This window comes from Acipenser ruthenus, chromosome 8, assembly GCF_902713425.1.
Source record: "Acipenser ruthenus chromosome 8, fAciRut3.2 maternal haplotype, whole genome shotgun sequence".
Taxonomy (NCBI): domain Eukaryota; kingdom Metazoa; phylum Chordata; class Actinopteri; order Acipenseriformes; family Acipenseridae; genus Acipenser; species Acipenser ruthenus.
In genome coordinates, this window is record NC_081196.1 from 6,303,607 (window position 1) to 6,321,784 (window position 18,178).

Below are 18,178 nucleotides of genomic sequence, written 5' to 3' on the forward strand. Positions count from 1 at the left end.
TTTTTAACTACTACCAGTCATGTTTGCCTTCTGTGAGAGAGAGTGTGGTAGCCTTCACAAAGTACCAAAGCATGTTCCCTTTGGGAATTTTAAAATCCACTAAGTATGTGTTCAGTTGTGAGTTGCATCGAGATAATTACAACAGACATGAATTATTACCTTGAACTTTGTAACACGGTTGTTGTGTTTTTGTGAAGCTTGATGCTCACAAAGATACATTCATGCTTATTCATTTTCTATTTCATTTTTTTGTACTGTAGGTGAGGGGTGAGCAGCAGGAAAACATGAAAAGTGTGACTGATTTTTCTGTGCCCTGGAAAAACAGTGGAGTAAAACAATACTTGTGACTGGCCTGTGATACTACATTAGGTGTTATTAAAATGTTTTAGGGGTTATATTAATCTCAGACAGGGTTGTTAATCAAGCGGAAATAAAAAGGAAGAGAATAAATGCGATTCATTTCTACAAATGACAGAATTTAGGCTCAGTATATCATTTTCCAACTTTTGATTTATTACAATTCTAGGTGCAGAGGAAATCAGACAAAACAGAGATCAATAGAAGCCAATCAATGACTGGAAAAAATACATAAAATACTGCCTCAGCACTCTGTAATACCAATAGGGTACTCACATTCTCACACAATGTGAAAGGCATTGTTGTGTCACTAAATAAGTACAGATATGGCCAAAGGTTTTACATCACCCTATAAAATTAACAAATTTTACTTCACAAAGTCGAATGAAACCTGCTGAATAATGTTACGTTAACATATTGAATTGCATACCGCTTTGCAGTTTTTCTTATTTCTGAATCCTAAAATTCTAGGTGATGCAAAACTTTTTGTATATTTAAAAGAATTGATGATGGAGTAAGGCACTTATTAAATTTAGGCTGCTTGCATGTTTCCTTTGATCTGTATGTCAGTAAATAGGCCACTTATTAAAAAGGACAAAGAAAAAACATATTTTTAACAGTTGATTTCCGCGTATCTTGCTGGAAACAAAAGGCATTCAGAAAGTGATAAACCATACCACACAGAAAAAAATTGAATTCCCTAGTCCATCAATTACACAAACCAGCAGATCATTTCTGAACACAATATGAAATGAATCAAAGCAGAGATGAAAAGCAGTAATTTTAGTTTAGTTTCTCATACTGTTCAGTATATAATTAACAATGATGGATCCACCCAAATCGACCACAAATACCCTTATGAGAACCCAAGTGAATGCCTTAATTATAATCATCAGCTTGCATGATGGGTTTCAGTGAGAAGTAATTGAAAGTTGTAATTCATGTTGTAGGCGAGTGTTGTTCACACACAGCCCCCCTAACCACAGAGAGTGGGATCTGGCATGGATGCCTGCTGTTTCTTATGGTCACTTAAAGCTAAAGACAAAAACTTGAGACTTGTGGGGGAGTAAAATAAGATAAACAAACACAAACTGATTTTGTTCAGCTATGAGATGAGACTGTGTTATATAACTGGAAATGTGAAATATTTAGCAGTGTAAACTTTGCGTAAGATTATTAGCTTACTTATTTTTCATGTCAGCATTGCCCAGTATACAGCAGTCTGCTTGGGTAATATTTATAAACAATGTGCATGTCTGTGGAGCCTATTCAGTTGATCTAAACAGTGACAACTGATCTCCACACATACGCTGTTTAGGTAAAATAGAGGTATTTGAGATATAGAGATATTCTAGTATTCTAAAAGTATTTTGTTAGAATTTCTAAATATGTCAATTTGTAAGCTTATTAGTGTACTGTATAATATTAATTGTACTACACATGGCAACACTTAGTATGCTTAAGATGGGAATTCTCCATGGTTTTCCATGCTTTGTTGTGCTTTTACAATGGTAAAAAAGATGACAACTGGTATTTATGCAAAAATCTGCCGTGAAAAATCAACAGGCTGATAAAACAAAGGGCAATCTCTTCAGAGAAGCTAAAATGTGACTGTAGTGGAACAGCAGTCTGATGCTATTTACATTAAATAACCACATTAAATACATGACAACGGCATGCCTTCTTTTACATGTGCATCCAATATGTGGGGACATTTAACTATTTGATGATAATAAATATAGCAGACACTATGTGTAATTACAGTCATGGTTAGATTACATTAATAGGGTTCTTTGGAGATCAAGGTGTGACAGGATCCTGAACCTGACCCACACACACCACTCAAGTCATCCGTGCCACAAGGTTATGCAAATCAAACATCTAATAGTGTCTTTAGTGTATTTTGTGTCTGTATGTTTAAACCCCATGAAAGGGTCCTATTTTAATGGGTTATAGGACGGAAATATTTAGATCTGATATCGTTCGATCAATGAATAGGCCTCATACTCTGTAATATATAAATGCTATGCCTCCCTACTACAATTCAGTTCAAGTCATGATGAGCAAGACTGAAGATCTGTCAGCCTTTAATATATCTTTAATTGGTTTTAAAGATATATATATATATATATATATACATATATATATATATATATATATATATATATATATATATATGTATAGTTTTCTTTTTTTTCTTTCAACACAACTGAAGAAGGGCTTTTGTCTGAAACGTTGTGAAATAAATTATTTTTGAATAATTTAAACCTTTTGAGTATATCCAAAAAAAAAACAACAATATTACTAAACTGAAAATAAGCTTTCAAGCAGCTGCATCCTGACTATTTCTTGAAAGAAACCCATTGCAACCCTGATTCTCTGGAAATGTTCCTCCCTTTTATCTGTCTTTTCTACACCCAAGGGCCAAAATGACAGCTGTAAACCTCCTTAAATGCTGCACCTCTTGGATAAAGTGATGAAACAAAGGGATCCCCGCCCATAAATCATCTGGTCTGCTGACACTTTATAAAGCTGTGCGGCCCCATTCAAACATCTTCCATGGTCACTACGGCCAGCACTCAGGCCAAGTTCACTCGTAGCCAAAAGTGATAGATTCAACTGAATTATACAGTTGTGTGGGCTGTTCCTTTTTAAAGGAATATTACTGTGTGTATTACAGACAACTCCCTATAAACAGAGCTGTGCTTCAGATCTCTGCATGGAAAAGTGGGGCTGAGGATTCTGCTGTAACCAGTATCTACTGAGACTATTCAGATGGAAAATGTGAGACAGAAAATGGCAACACTCATCCAACAGTTTCTGCTGTATCTACTGTAGGGCCACACTAGGTTCAGATCCCAAGCTGATAGAAGTTGTTGGATTCAACGCCCATAACCTCAGTTACATATGATACAGAGAGAGGTACTATGTTTGGCTATAATGCTTGGTTGTGTGTTGAGTCACAGCTCCGACCCACGTTCAGTATGTACAGTACAGTATTTGCAGTTAAAAACTGCTGACAAGTCTACTAATTTATATTCTGTAGATATACCTGAGTTTGGTTGTATGGATACAATGGGGATGATTCCCATGGAATACTTTCCATTTTATAAGGTAGAATAGTCAATGATGATGGCAAATGATGGTTAGAATTCTAAACTTTGATGATATATGGTGGAACATTTCTTCCACCAAAAAATAAACCACATTTACATATGATTCAAGAGCCACTGGGTTCCAGCGGGTAACAGGTTACTGTGTAGTGGTATATCTCCGTACATAACTTTCCATGTCACCATTTGTGCAATTACTGTAAGTAATTAAGTTATGGTTTTAGATTTTGACAGCTTTAGTCCAAAAATATGACAAACAATTAGGTCAAATCCTTTCACTAACCACATACCTTGTAACACAGAGATTTAAGGAGTACGCCTCAAAAGCAAACTCCCAGAATCCCTGAAAATATAGAAAACACTAAAGTTAGTGAAAGAGAGTAAATATAGAATTACTGAAAAGCTTTGCAAAAACAACATGCCAGTACAGTAAATGGTATTTGTGTTACTCCCTCATGTCGCCCTGCATAGCATGTCTCATCCTAATGATCTACTTATCTGTGGGCTATAAAAACCATTTAGAAATATGAGCGTTGTCAGAAAGCATGATACTCCCTTCACCGACCCCCAAAGGAGCATGAGAAACACTGAAAATGGAGCAGCCGGGATCGCTACATGGGATCAGCAGCAGTCTGACCTCAATGCATTAGAAGGTCTCAGTTATTTTAACAAAAATCAATGCCTGTGAAGGACAAACAGGAAAACACGAGAGCAAGCTTAGCAACCATCCCCATCAGTGCGGAGCTGGCCTGGTCCGCTGCCCTTGGCTAACCTTGTAGAGAGTCCCAGGAGGTCGTGACTGACTGAGAAATCAGAACGTCAATATGGGCCACTGCTGCTGCTTTTACTGTACACTACACCACTTTGTGTCAGTTTGGATAACAAGAGGCAGCAGGAGGATAGAGCACACTGCTAGGTCCTGGTCGCTGTGCCTATTGTTAGAAACTGTATTTAGGCTAGCTTCACGTTTTTATTTAGGCTGCATGCATAGTTATGTTGTGCTTGTTAACGGTGTAATGTAAACAGTTCATGAACTATGTGGCTCATATTAGGAATTGAGTATACAAAACAAACATATTAAAGGCTTTGTACTGTATATGTAAGCTTTTGATACCCTTTTTTTAAAAAAGGGTATTAAAGTTGATGCTACATAGTAAACATAAGCAAGAGGTTACATCTTAAGAGGTTAACATCTTTATTTCTTTCAGAAAATAATGCAGACTGCTACAAGAAAATGTGCTGTTAAAAACACTGCCAAACTATTATTTACACCATTTGTTGTGAATAATTTGCTGACCCTACAGTTATTAGCAGCTGGTTTGCCTATGTTATTTCCTGAATACTGTACGCACATAAGTGGTGTGGAAACAATACAAACACAATACAAATTATTTTGTGGCTTCAACATGTGCTACCATTTCCGATAACAAAAAAAATTAAAATAATAATATAATAACTTTCATTTATTTTAGCACCTTTCACACAAAGGTGTCTCAAGGCGCTGTACAAAACAATCAACAACAATTAATTAAAGAAAATTTAATAAATAAATAAAATACAATAAAATAAAATAGATAAATAGAAAAATAGAATCAATCATCAAGATATTATAAAAAAAACATTGCAGACTGCAGTAAAGAAAGAGTTTAAGAAAAAGCAGCGGAAAATAAGTGTGTCTTTAAAACTGAGCTAATATTGTAGATTCTCTAATAAAGGTTGGTAGTGAGTTCCAAAGAAAAGGAGCAACACAGCTATAGCTATGCCCTCCGAGTGTAACACGTTTTGGAAGCATGCATTTGAACAATCCAGAGTGAGAGGATCTAAGCTGCCTCCCAGGGATGTAAGGGCTAAGAAGGCCCATTATATAACTAGGACCCTGACCGTACAAAGCCTTGTAGGTCAACAGTAATATGTTAAAGGAAACACAGGACTGGACAGGAAGCCAATGCAAACGTTTCAGGACCGGAGTAATGTGCAAAAACAAATTAATAGAGACTGTTAGGTCTAATAACAAGCATTTTAAGTTTTTAGGCATCTGGGAATATACCAGATTTTTAAGTTATAGTGGTTACGCTATTTTGAATCTCAAAAGACTGCTTGTTGTGATAACTACAGTATGGTGCAAAGATTAATGAATCCAAGGACAGCCACATGTTGTTGCTGCTTACAGAGACCCAGCCTTAGACGTTATGTCTGGAAGCTGTACTCCTGAGCACTGGACACAAACACCTTTTCACCCAACATAAACTTCAGTTGGGTTTTCATTAGCAAGCAGAACAGACATTCTTCTGGCAGCCTTCTAGGCCCAACTGTCAATCCTTGCTTCAAGACAGGTCAGGCCACTCCCACATCACTACACTACCTCATCAGGCTTTCTGGTGCCTAGCAACAGTAGGGAATATGAACAGACATGTACTGGTTTTGTTACCATTACCTAGTTTTAACAATAACATTGGGATATCAGGGGAAAACCCTTGAAGACCTTAGCATTATTACAGTTTTAATAGATCGTGGAAATGGTGGAGTATCTCACTGGCACTGACATGCTACAACGGCTTATATCATTAGCTGCCCTTGCAATGCCTTAGTAAATAACCATTGCATTACCATTGTAGTGTAGGCTACTAGTCCATCTGGTTTACAAAAACCCAGCACAGCTTCACAACAGCTTCATTTATTTGACAGTCCCGGTATATATCTCCCCACACAATAATGGTAAATTTTACTGTTTACTTTCCACAGACTTCCATTCAGGCAAGAATTGAGGGTGGAGCACTTGGCAATTTTAAATGACTCAAAATCGAACGGAAAATGGAAACAGAGAAGGTCAGACAGGAGTAAAGTGCAAAAAAAATAGACCATGGTATCCCTTTAACAAGGTCGAATTTTACACATTGGGGTGATGGAATAGCAAAGATGCATTGCTGGGAAGATGAATGCAGTTGTCTGATTTTCATGCATTACTAGCAACAGCTATAAAGAGATGCAATGCCATTACAGTGGCACATACATCACTGCTTAATTCACCTTGCTTTTAAATTGAGTGCAACATACCACAACATTCCTAATAGCCTTGGCTACTAACAATAGCACCACAACAGAGACTTCAATTATTTCCTAAATGGCTAAATCAACCTTCATGAGTTTTTGATTCATTACAATACTAGCGTATCAATATATAGTGGTCAGTGTGACTGGGAATGAATAAGTGTGCATATCGGGCAGCTCAATGTCACATTGAATCATAAGCAGTTGAAGTGTATGAGACCCAGGTCAGAATAGCTGCACTATGCAATAGGTCCCTAGTAAGACCATGTGATTTGCAGTTGTTTGGGGGCGTATGTTGTATAGCACAGTGACTGATTTTTTGTTAACATCCATACTGTGTGTTTATTGGAGCACGTATCACAGTGAGAGCCAGGTGTTCATTGGGGAGTGCACTATTGAAAGGATCTTTACAGTACATGGGGTTTCCTAACGAAATGCATTCATAAAATAGCTGGACCAAAACGGAAAAAAAATAATTACATTAAAAGAGAACTAGTGGGAACGGTCCTTAAAATTCCCCAGTCAGTGTTATATACTGTAGTATGTGTCCTTTCTTTATATGCCTGCACTAGTGGGTGTGTAGGCAGCTGTGTTAGTTCTGCAGTTTCAGTGGAGATGGGGGTCAGGCTAGGGTCTCATCTTGTGCTTTTTGCCAGAAACATGTGGAATGAGTTTCTCATCACTGCACTGGAGCACAGAGCAGCTTTCTCACGGTCTGTTAAGAGATTCTGTGCTCATCATGAACCCTCTTGTAACCCCCCATTAACACTACTACTATACATTTATACACAGGAGCCCTGCCTTTAGAGCCGAACCTCTAAGGTGCAGAAGTCAAGAAGTGTTATTGGAGTCAGGACCAAATGGTGCAAAGTACATATTTACAGCAGGCAGTCCTCAAACTGGTACATATCCACAGTGACTGCAATGAATCACCACCAGCCTGTTTCTACTTTCCATTCAATTGTATCAATCGTTTTTCTGTATTCTATAGGGCTTTTATAAAAAGCTAATTGTGAAAATATTAATGTTGTAGGTAAAAGATAGCAAAAATATTATGTGGGGAAACAAGGGAATCCTCTTTTTTTAATAATTTAGTAGTTGCCAATTGATTTTACCCTGTTTTTCTCCCAATTTGAAATATCCAATTGTATTTTAGGCTCAGCTCACTGCTACCACTCCTGTGCTGACTCGGGAGCGGCGAAGACGAACACACGCTGTCCTCCGAAACGTGTACCGTCAGCCAACTGCTTCTTTTCACTCTGCAGGCCCACCATGCAGCCAACCCAGAGCTACAGCGTCAGAGGACAACACAGCTCTGGGCAGCTTACAGGCAAGCCCGCAGGTGCCCGTCCAGTCTACAGGGGTTGCTAGTACACGGTGAGTTGAGGACACCCTGGCTGACCTAAGCCCCCCCCGCCCCCGGGCAGTGCTCAGCCAATCTTGTGCTGCCCCCTGGGAACTCCCGTCCACGGTCGGCAGTGGAATAGCCTGGACTCGAACTGATGACCTCCAGGCTATAGGGCGCATCCTGCACTCCACGCGGAGCGCCTTTACCGGATGTGCCACCCCGGAATCCTCTTTTTTTAAGGTTCCTCACATTGTTCATTACATTGATTACATTCTGCTGATGTGGTGGCAGCATGATGAGTATGTTTGACTTTTGAAATAGGAGCAAGTGTAATGGGAAAGGAAGCTTGTGCCCTGCAGGTAAATCCACCGGCTGGGGCACAAGCAACATTAACTTAACTAAGGAAAAATTTACCAAAGAATAACATAGCAGAACATTGACATTTATTACAGGAGAGAACCACTGTAAATACTGCAAACCGCTTGTAAAACATGGCGGACCGCACACAGGGTCTAAGGTTTACTAATGTTCCTGGAAATATTGTATAAGAGGATACTTTCAGCAGCCAAATCAGATGGAACTTGTTTAAACTGCCAGCTGGAACATTTCAGTAAGCCACGTGTGCGGAATCACTTTGGAACTGCCCACGTCTATTTAATGATCTAAGCAGAGGCAGATGTGTTAATACCACTGTCTAATGTGGACCTAAGTTAGAAAGGGTGTCAGTGAATGACATCTGAGGGAAAAAAACACAAGCAGCATTACTATAGAGTTGAAGGGTGGTGGTATTTAGATCCACTGCTATTTAGATAATTAAAATAGACCCCGTTGTGTTGCTGTATCATCTGTAGGATAGATTGCAGGTATTTCAGCTAGGTGAAAGGACCCAGTGGTGTCACTGCTGTCACAGGGAAATTCATCGGTCTTCATCTGTCATCGGTCTTTCCAATTGCCTTGATTGAGAAAGTGACTAAAAGAGTGTGTCATATCTCAGACTGCAGACAAATAAAAAGCAACAGAACTAGTGGAGACAGTTAATTACCTAAAAACAAGCAAATGGTTACTAGAAATAAGCTGCCACATGTATCTTCTTATTGGAAATCTTTGATCTTTGCTCAATGTCCTGTTGCTAATATTTTAGACAGTAGAAGCAACCAGCGGTAAGCCACGGTTTGTACAATTGTAAAGGTATCTTGTTTAACTAATGTCAGCAGTACAGTTAAAATCGAATTGCTGTAAAACTGTCCTGGGTTTTTATAAAACAAAAGATAATTAACCAGTAAATGTGTGCTCTAGTTTAAAGGTTGCTGGCAAGCAAACCAGAGAATATCTGATTAGTGAGGAGGCTCAATATTCGAGTATGAAATGTGTGTAGTGAATTATATCTATTGTTCATGTCTTGAAGGAGAGTTATGTTCACCTGCAGGCCTGAAGCAGGGACCAGAAAATGGATAGCAAAGAAAGAAGACAGTCAGTCAGAATAAATTAATTATAAGAGGCACGCTATTAATCAGAAGTGCAGTACTGTATAATGAGATTAGAATTTAATTTAATGAAACCTTAAAGTAGCACAGACAGGGGTCTAGGTGGCTTAGAATCTTGTCTATGCCAATGGGACATGAAGCTTTTCTGTCCTGTTGCTGGGTCAATTCCAGCACAAGCTAGTAGAGATTAAAAGTCATTTGTGTACGAGCGGACAGATATAATGATTAAACAAATGGAAACTCCTTATGAGGTCAGAAGGCTGGACAAATGACATCAGCATTTAGCATTTTAACTCCTGGAATGCCTTTTTCTAGACTACAATAAAAAATGTATAGGGGTCTTCACATTTTACAACATAGATAAAAACATACAAAAATAGTCTGTAGCATTTTATGTTATAACAATTTTTTTGGGTGGAAGTTGTCATAATGGTACTGTCTCCTAGCAACCAAATGTTCCATCCCATGACGTAGAACCCTGCGTATCAACAGATAAAGCCTGTATTTCTCTCTTTGAAGGTCTTTTCCATTATTGAGCAGAAATGACGTCTTTTTCACTGTGAAATGTATTAAAGAACACACTAGAGAATAGGGGCTGTCAGGATGCCCCAGGAAATCAAACGCTTTTTATATTGTTAACACGCCAGTCTCGAAAACAAGGCCCTCTGTGGTTCTCTACTACAACAGTTTCTATTGTACTGAAGATGACGGGCAAAGGCCAACACAATTCTGTCTTTACAAAAAAAAAGAATTTAAAAAAAAACAACACAATCGAACCTTTCAGACCTATTAGATGTGGTGATGCTTTTCCTGCTATACTTACTCAAATGAAATAATAACAATTAAAAAAAGATTACTGCTCATGGCTTCATAACTGTTCCAAGTTCTGAAAACTTCCACTGCTCTGTTTAACTCTCTTCTGGTAGCTAACTAAAAAAAGAAAAACATGAAGTAGCTGTAGCACCTTCCTGAAGAGTCACTGGCCACCGCTGGGACACGCAAAGCTGGCATTGAGGGCTCCAGTGTAACTATCCTGGGAGTCTGCAAATACAATATGTGCAATACTGTTGTCCATTACTAAAAGTATCCCGTTTGTCAGCCTACTTTGAACAGGACACACAATGTACAGTAGCTGCTAAATATAGTGTAAAAATACATAAAGGGTGAAAGGTGCAGACATATTATTCATAACTACCACTGGTAGTGGCACAACTAAAGAAGTGACCTGTATGCTAACATTGTACTTGGTCATTTAAATGCAAAAAAAGGAACACGGTTCTAATCACTGCTTCCTGTGAGCTGATAACAGTTGCATATTGACAAACAACAGAACAATTGCTGTATTTGTGAGTCTGACTTTGGTTACAGACAGACTTCCTTTGTTCCTAAAGACCAACAGGAGGGCTCCCTTAAGGCAGGAGGGCAGGCTGTGCTTTGGAGTGCCAACTTGCTTATCACTGGAGCGTCAGGCAACCTTGCAGCTGTTACAATGCAATACAATGCAAAGTTATATAGTGCCTTTCATAGTTATTCATCACAAGGGGTGGCACGTGGAAACAACACCACGAAATCAAGGAAATCAAGTGCTACGATGAGAGAGGAATGACATTCTAAAGATAATGGATGAACTGGACATCTCCTGGAAAACATTGCTGAGCAGGATGGGCTTGGATTACTGAAAGCTGCCACCCTGGGAGAGGGCCAAGCTGAAGGGGAGAGCCATCTGATGACCTTATTTATAGTGAGAGTACAGAACAGCAGCATATCATACAGGTAACCAGGTCCTTTGGCTATTTAGAGCTCTATAAGTAGGTAAAAGTACAATTGTTTTGCCTGTGATAGCAATCAAATGAATTATAGGCACAGCAAATTCATATCAGTCTTTCTTTTCAAAGTAAATTGAGTTGTGCAACCACGGTAAGAATTCCATTTTTTTTTTTTTTTTTGCAATCAACTTTTGATTTTGATTTGAGGAACAAGTTATAAATAAAGGTAACCAGTAATACACCTTAAAGGGGGGGTTCAAATGAATTTGCCTCCTTTTCTCTCTGGCCCTGTATTATCTGTTAGCACAGGGCCTCGGAAGGTTTGCTGTGGGCTTGATTGTGCTGGCAAAGACCACAGCGAGGGCTCCACAGTGAGGACTAACAACACATGAATTAATCAAGTCCCTGTGGAGCTTTTCGTTTTAGTTTTCTTTTCCGTAGAAATGGGATGTACTTCCCAGAGTGCTCATTTGAGGCATTCATGCTGAGCCAGCCTAGTTGGAGTGTGTCCTACTAATGACTGGCAGCAACAGAACCCTATGGACAGAGCAGATTGCCATTGCTTATTCCTTTTGTGACCTAATTAGCTGGGCCGGTGGGAGAGAAAAGCAAGGGGTCTACGGAAAACCTTTTTTCATTATCTGTCTATTTATGGAAATGAGTATTGAATGTGTTGTATGAATGGGGATGAGAAAGGTTTCAAGTATGTGCAAGACCACCCCCAGCAGTCTTTTATTCTATTTTGTTATTTTAAATAACTGTGACATTTTATGAACTTGTTTATTTTTAAACTTGTTTATGTGAATGTAATGCTTGTGGAGGGAAAGGGGCGATGGTGCTGGTCAGGCATGGTGCACAGAATTCATAGACATTACTGTCAAGAGAGAATGCTGAGTGACATTTTATTACAGATTAATCTTGCGTTATTCAGTCAGCAGGTTTGCATTATTTTGTCAAAGCACCCAGGCTTTACCAGTGTAGACTCAGACCCTGTGCAACAGTAATTAGGACCCCAACTAAAACTTCATTTTCTGCACATACAGTTCCTGATACCTGCTGCACAGGAAGTGGGTCTATAGTGGTGTGCCATGTTACAAAATGTAAAGTTATTTATTTTAACCAATAGTTCAAGAGACATCCAAGACTGAAATTGCCTGATTAATCTAACTTATAATACAGTACATTCACATACTGCTACCATAAAAAAAAAGTAATATAAGATAGCTGTCAAAACACAATCTGTGTCTATATCACCCACTACACTCAGTTTTACTCCAAATGTATCAGGGAAACATCGAAATCAATTTCTACCAGAGTTTCACAGCACAGATATGGTTGCAGTCACTCCAGTCTTGCTACATTTTAGCCAACATGCTACTGCTTCAAAAAATCATTTCACTTCCTCACCCCACAAAAATGAATTATTTTCTTGTTATACAAGTATCACTGCTGTGCCTCTCTTTTTGCTATTGACACATAATGGGTGCCACTCCCTAATTTTCATGGGAAAGGACCAAATACTCATATCAGTGAGGAAGGCTCGCGTCTTATTAATTTTACGTCACTATTTAAAAATTCATAGACAGACAGACAGGCAGACAGACAGACAGACAGACAGACAGATAGATAGAGAGATAGTATTCCTCAGCTAGGGATAGTGCTTTTCACCGTGATACTGAATTGAACGTGTTCCTAAGTCTGGACCGGGCAGGCAGATATACCGTTGTTCTCCTCGGACTGGTTGAAGCCGCAGATCTGGCAGATGCTGCGCACCCACTTGTTCATGTCGTCCTCGGTCTCGGCCACCAGGTAGAAGGTGCGGTCGGAGGTCTTGATGTCGAAGACGAAGCTGTCCTGGAACTCCTTCCTCTTGAAGGTGAGCCCGGCGTCCACCTGCTCACAGCAGTGCAGGTCGATGACGCGGATGGGCTTCTTGGAGTGGTCGTTCTTGTAGTACTCGAGCACGTCTGGATCCCCGCTCATCCGCCCGCTGCGAAGGATGAACCAGCGCTTCTTCCACGCCTGCAGAAGAGACAAGCAGCAGGGCAGGGTTATCTACTGCCTTAATACACAATCATATTAACATTCCTTAACTAGTATAACATTATATTCAAATGAAAACTGTGCTTTTGACCCCTCTTAACTGAGAGAGATATTATTAACCAATGGGGCAGTTTTTAAAGTGCAATGGTCTATTGGCTGTCAGGTCACACATGCCCTACTGTATATCTGTTGCAGCATCCACAATCATGTTTAATGTTGAACTAAAAACAATTCCTTAGTGTCTCTTTCTTGCATACTTTCAGAGTTTAGCCTTCTATCTGCTCTACTTTATCAGAAAGCATATTGCTTACACGCCCCCACCAGACATTAAGCTGTAGGCACGCAATCCCTTTCCTTGTCTCTATGAGACAAATGTAAACATGATACTGTCACTACTTACTCAAAGCTCAGTAAGGAAAAATGAATCATTTTTGTTAAACAAATTCAATTTTAACAACGGCTTATAATGCGTATGTTGCCTTTCTACTCTAAAACGTACGTATCATTTATTGCAGTAATTACAGAATTACTGAAAACTACTGTACACCTGCAAGGAAGATAAGACTTAGACAATCTAGTGTTGTTATCAATTAGAGAATAACATTCAAGCTGCTGTGGCCTAAAGCAGCACATGACCATCTCTTAAACACACAAAACTGAAACAAAAGGAAAGGGGGGCTTAGCATTGCAGGAGGTGTTGAAAATACACCTCCAGAGATCGGCATTGCACTTCCTGCTCTAATATCAATTCCATGTTCTTCTTCTAACCAAACACAGTCTAAATAGAAGCAGCAACTGCTACAACAACAGCTTTCTCTATCCTTGGTAACAACTGAACTCATTGTGGCAAACACACCTGCAGGGTTACCTTATCCTTCAATCAGCGAGGAGTAAAAGGGGAGGCACCCCCGACCGTCAGCGAGCGAGTCAGCGGGTGACAGTGAGTGGAAAGTCATGTGCTCAAGCAGCTTTGTTCTACTATAAATACTCTGGATATTTGAAAACCAAAACACAGATTAGTGAACTGTACCTGTTTGCCACCAGCATTGATCAAATTAGGTTGGCAGATAAGTATTTAAATTGATCACAATCTTGGAATGTGATGTCTATCTATTGTATTTGTAGCTGGTTTTACACAGTTCATCTGGCTCATTCCAGCCATCGCTGGGTTCATAAAGGGCTTGTCCTAGATACTAGTTAATCTATGTCATACTGTATTTGACTCTAAATGTTGAACTGCCTAATTGTGGTTGCCATAGGGATTTTTTAAGCCAGGTTTTTAGACTTTCTAACCCCTCCACCTTCATGTGGTCTTGGGACTAAGGTCAACATTTTCCTGTATGGGACATCGTTTGTGCTGTTTGTAGGGGGGCCAACTTCACGGAGCTGGGTTATGACCATATACATTTTTACAAAGGAAAATATTCATTCCAACATTTACAATGCTTGGCCTTTAGTTTATATGTCTCAACAGCTCTCCGCACAGTTGAAACTTTTCTAGAAAAGTTTTGCTGGTTTTTCCAATTTTCTAGTTTCTTTTAGTATTACTCCACATTACTCCACACTTTTATAGTTATTGATGGCGTCTATCTTTAATTATTACCCCTGTGATTTAGGGTAGTCAGAATGACCCATAAAGTCCTCAATGTTCAGAATGTTTTTCTGGTTTATGATGTTTTCAGGTACCTGATCCCCAGCTGACAGTCTCATCCTACATCACAGTGTATACAAAACTGTACAAATATTATATAAAACCATTTCTACACATCTTACATATCCTAGAGATATTCCATATTTTGAGTTCTGTAATTCCCTCTGTGCTGTAGAAACACAAATAAGTCTTCAACCTTGTCTTATTTCAGCTGCTGTAGTTGAGTTACACATCCACCTCAGACACAGGCAAGAATGGAATATGACAAGTTCAGGTCACAGTATGCGACAAGGCCGGCCTCACTCCAACAAAACTCTTCCTCTGTGTTCAGCACCTTCAATATGCTGACACATGGTTTACAATTCCAAACTCTTACTCATCCAGGGTACTTTGAAAAAACACTCCCTTTATTAATAATGCAACGCAATCCTTACTTAAAGAAATTGCTTAAAAATACTATCATATGGAATTCAGGGACACGTTACAGATGAGAAAACTAGGCTGGCTTGTGCGTGTACGGTAAGCGTGTGTGTCTGGTGGTTTGAGTGATATTTGTTCCTTTTTAAGGACTTGGGGCAGCATATCGAGAGAGCAATTAGACAGTATCTTGTTTGCTCACTATAGATTTTTATAGCAGTATGCAAACCTTTATGGCAGATTTATGGTCCAAATGAATACCTGCTAAAAGCAGATACTAGAATCTTCAGCTGGGGAGTGTCTAATAAGTGATTAATATAGCTTATATAACTATGCTCTTTTCAGCTGCTGGTTTAATACAAAAAACTCATGTATTGCAGGATGTTGGTAGCAAAAAAGTTTTACATTGTAAAAGTGTAGCCAAGTGTGATAAAGCATCATACAACCATGGGAAAAGCATTGTAAAACTGCAAAAACGTCATGCACAAATACCATGGTAAACTTTTAAAAGGGAAAGTTAACCTTGGCAGGATTCATTCCTGTCGACCTGCACCAGCTTAGGTCGGCCAGGGTGTCCACGGCTCACTGTGCAACAAGCGACCATTGTAGTCTGGCCTGCGGACTTGCCTGTAAACTGCCCAGAGCTGCATTGTCCTCCGACGCTGTAGCTCTGAGGTGACTGCATGTAGTGTGAAAAGAAGCGGTCGGAGGACAGCGTGTGTTAGTCTTCGTCGCGCCCGAGTAAGTGCGGGGGTGGTAGCAGTGAGCTGAGCCTAAAAAATAATTGGCTATTCTAAATTGGGAGAAAATGATAAAAAAAAAAAAAACCAATTAGCGACTACTACATTTGTAAAAAGGCTGTCATTCTGCATATCTGGAGGTGAAAACTGAAACAGTAGCTATGGTTCATAGCGCAGAAGTGTCAGCTTTGAGCTCTGTACGTCAGGGACAGACACTATGTGTAGTCCGCCACCTAACAAAAACTACTCATATTGACACGCTCCCTACAACAGGAGAATGCCGTTGCAAAGATCTCCGCAGATTTGTTTTGTTTTCACTTCACATTTGCACTTTGAGATATGTATTCACTGCACACCCCTATGAAAAAATGTCCCCAATACCTTGTGTTTGTCTTGTCTGTACAGTTAGTATATAGCATATACTGTGTGGCAGTAGCTAGTACTGCGTTTTTTTTTATTTTTCAAACAGGATTTCCACAGGCAGCGAACCGCGTTGATTCCAATTTCATTTTCTGCCACGCTGATAAATGCCAGAGGCTCAGGGCTAAATGAGTTTAATGGGGTGATGGAGCCTCAGTGTGAGTGGACTTTGTGGTACTCTGTCACTGCCTTCGCTTTGTTTAAAGAATTCTCTGATGCTACACACTGGGTAAGTGCTGCTCATGATGATATATGGCCATTTTTATATAGTCAAAGTAATAGTAACGAGGCGTTTTCCCTACTTTAACAACCACCTGTGAAGAATACACAATTTTTCACTGGAGAACCAAAATCCTCGAAGTAAAAACAATTGCAACTTTACATGAAAAACATGGTCTGTAAAAATACTCAAAATTGTCTTTACTCTCTACAACCCCCTCCCCCCCCCCATTTACCAGCTTTTTAAAATCAAACATAAAAACTACACCTACAAATTTCTTGTTATGACCTTTTTGCCATACATTTTCATGAGAAAATTGTTTCTAGTCTGGTAAAAAAAAAAAAAAAAAAAAAGCTTTTAGCTTCAAGATATGTTGTCGTTAAACATCTTGTGACAGTCTGTGGTCTGGAAAGAGCTGTTTGAAAGAAGTGCAGGTGCTGTGTTGTGTGCTGTGTAAACTGTGATGTTATTGTTTGAATTTCCAGCTTATTTGTAGTGTCTGTGAAGTGCATCTACTTCCTTAGGTCTTGTAGAAGATTTTAAATGCAGTATGAAACATAAACAAAGCATGTAACCGTGGGGACAACTCTGGGGAATTCCCTAAACAGGGAAGACATTAAAAAATAAACTGCAAACTCTCCAGACAAGCATCAGTTTCTTTTAATAATGCTGCATTCATTATTTTTATTTGTTTACTTTGTTTATTCATTTTGTATAATTAATACAAGTACATGTGTATACAGCAATCCACAGTGCTAATATAGTGAGCAAATAATATAGCAAGTAGAAAAGAGTTTGACAAAGAAAAAGAAAGAGAAAAGCAGGAAAAGAAAGACAAAAAACAACAGAACTGAAAATCTAGTCACATTTGGTTGAAGTAAACTGGCTCAGGGAGTGAGGGCCTATTCAGTTTTTATTGTTCAGAACATTTTAGAACCACTCAATTGGCATTATGGTAGATCATTGGGACAAAGGGCTCACTGGGACAGCTAGTGTCTCAATAAAGTTACTGCAGTGTGATCAGGGGGCGTTTTAACTGCACTACATGCGTGACAGGTGCTTCATAATGTACCTTGTACAGGGTATTCAACGGTTCACATCAGACACATTTATTTAAAGTTACTACAGGTGTCAACATGCCAGAGCGGGCACTCAACCCCAGTTATGTTATGTTTGGCATCTTGTATGGAATGCCTAACAGGTTATCCCATATCTAAGAAATCCATAACACAAGTGTAGAATGTAAACAAGCAACTTGTTTGTTTTTTAAACTCCTACAGTGTGTAACTTAGTGCAGTACCGTGACTGAGTTCAGCAGCAAACAAACTGAACAAACTGGAAACACTGAACTCTAGGGGTTAATGGTATTTTCCTCCCAGCAACCAGAGGACCAGCGGATACTGTAGGGGACTGTCACAGACTGGCTTGTTGGATGATGTCAGACCACAGAGGAGACAGACACAGACAGCACTGGGGTATATTGCAAAATAAAAGGTTTAAACAGAAACAAAACACTTTACCAAAAGAAAACGGCACAGTGGCCAAAATAAATAGACAGATACAAAACATAC

The 18,178-nt window shown here is 39.3% G+C and overlaps 1 protein-coding gene across 1 annotated transcript in view; it reads right to left on the bottom strand.

Moving 5' to 3' along the window:
• Positions 1 to 18,178, bottom strand: part of LOC117972633 (GRB2-associated-binding protein 2-like) — a 68,455-nt gene that overhangs the window by 15,373 nt on the left and 34,904 nt on the right. The window contains exon 2 of the mRNA XM_034922383.2: positions 12,838 to 13,138. Coding sequence (XP_034778274.2) covers positions 12,838 to 13,138 — 301 coding nt within the window. The remainder of the gene's footprint in view (positions 1 to 12,837; positions 13,139 to 18,178) is intronic.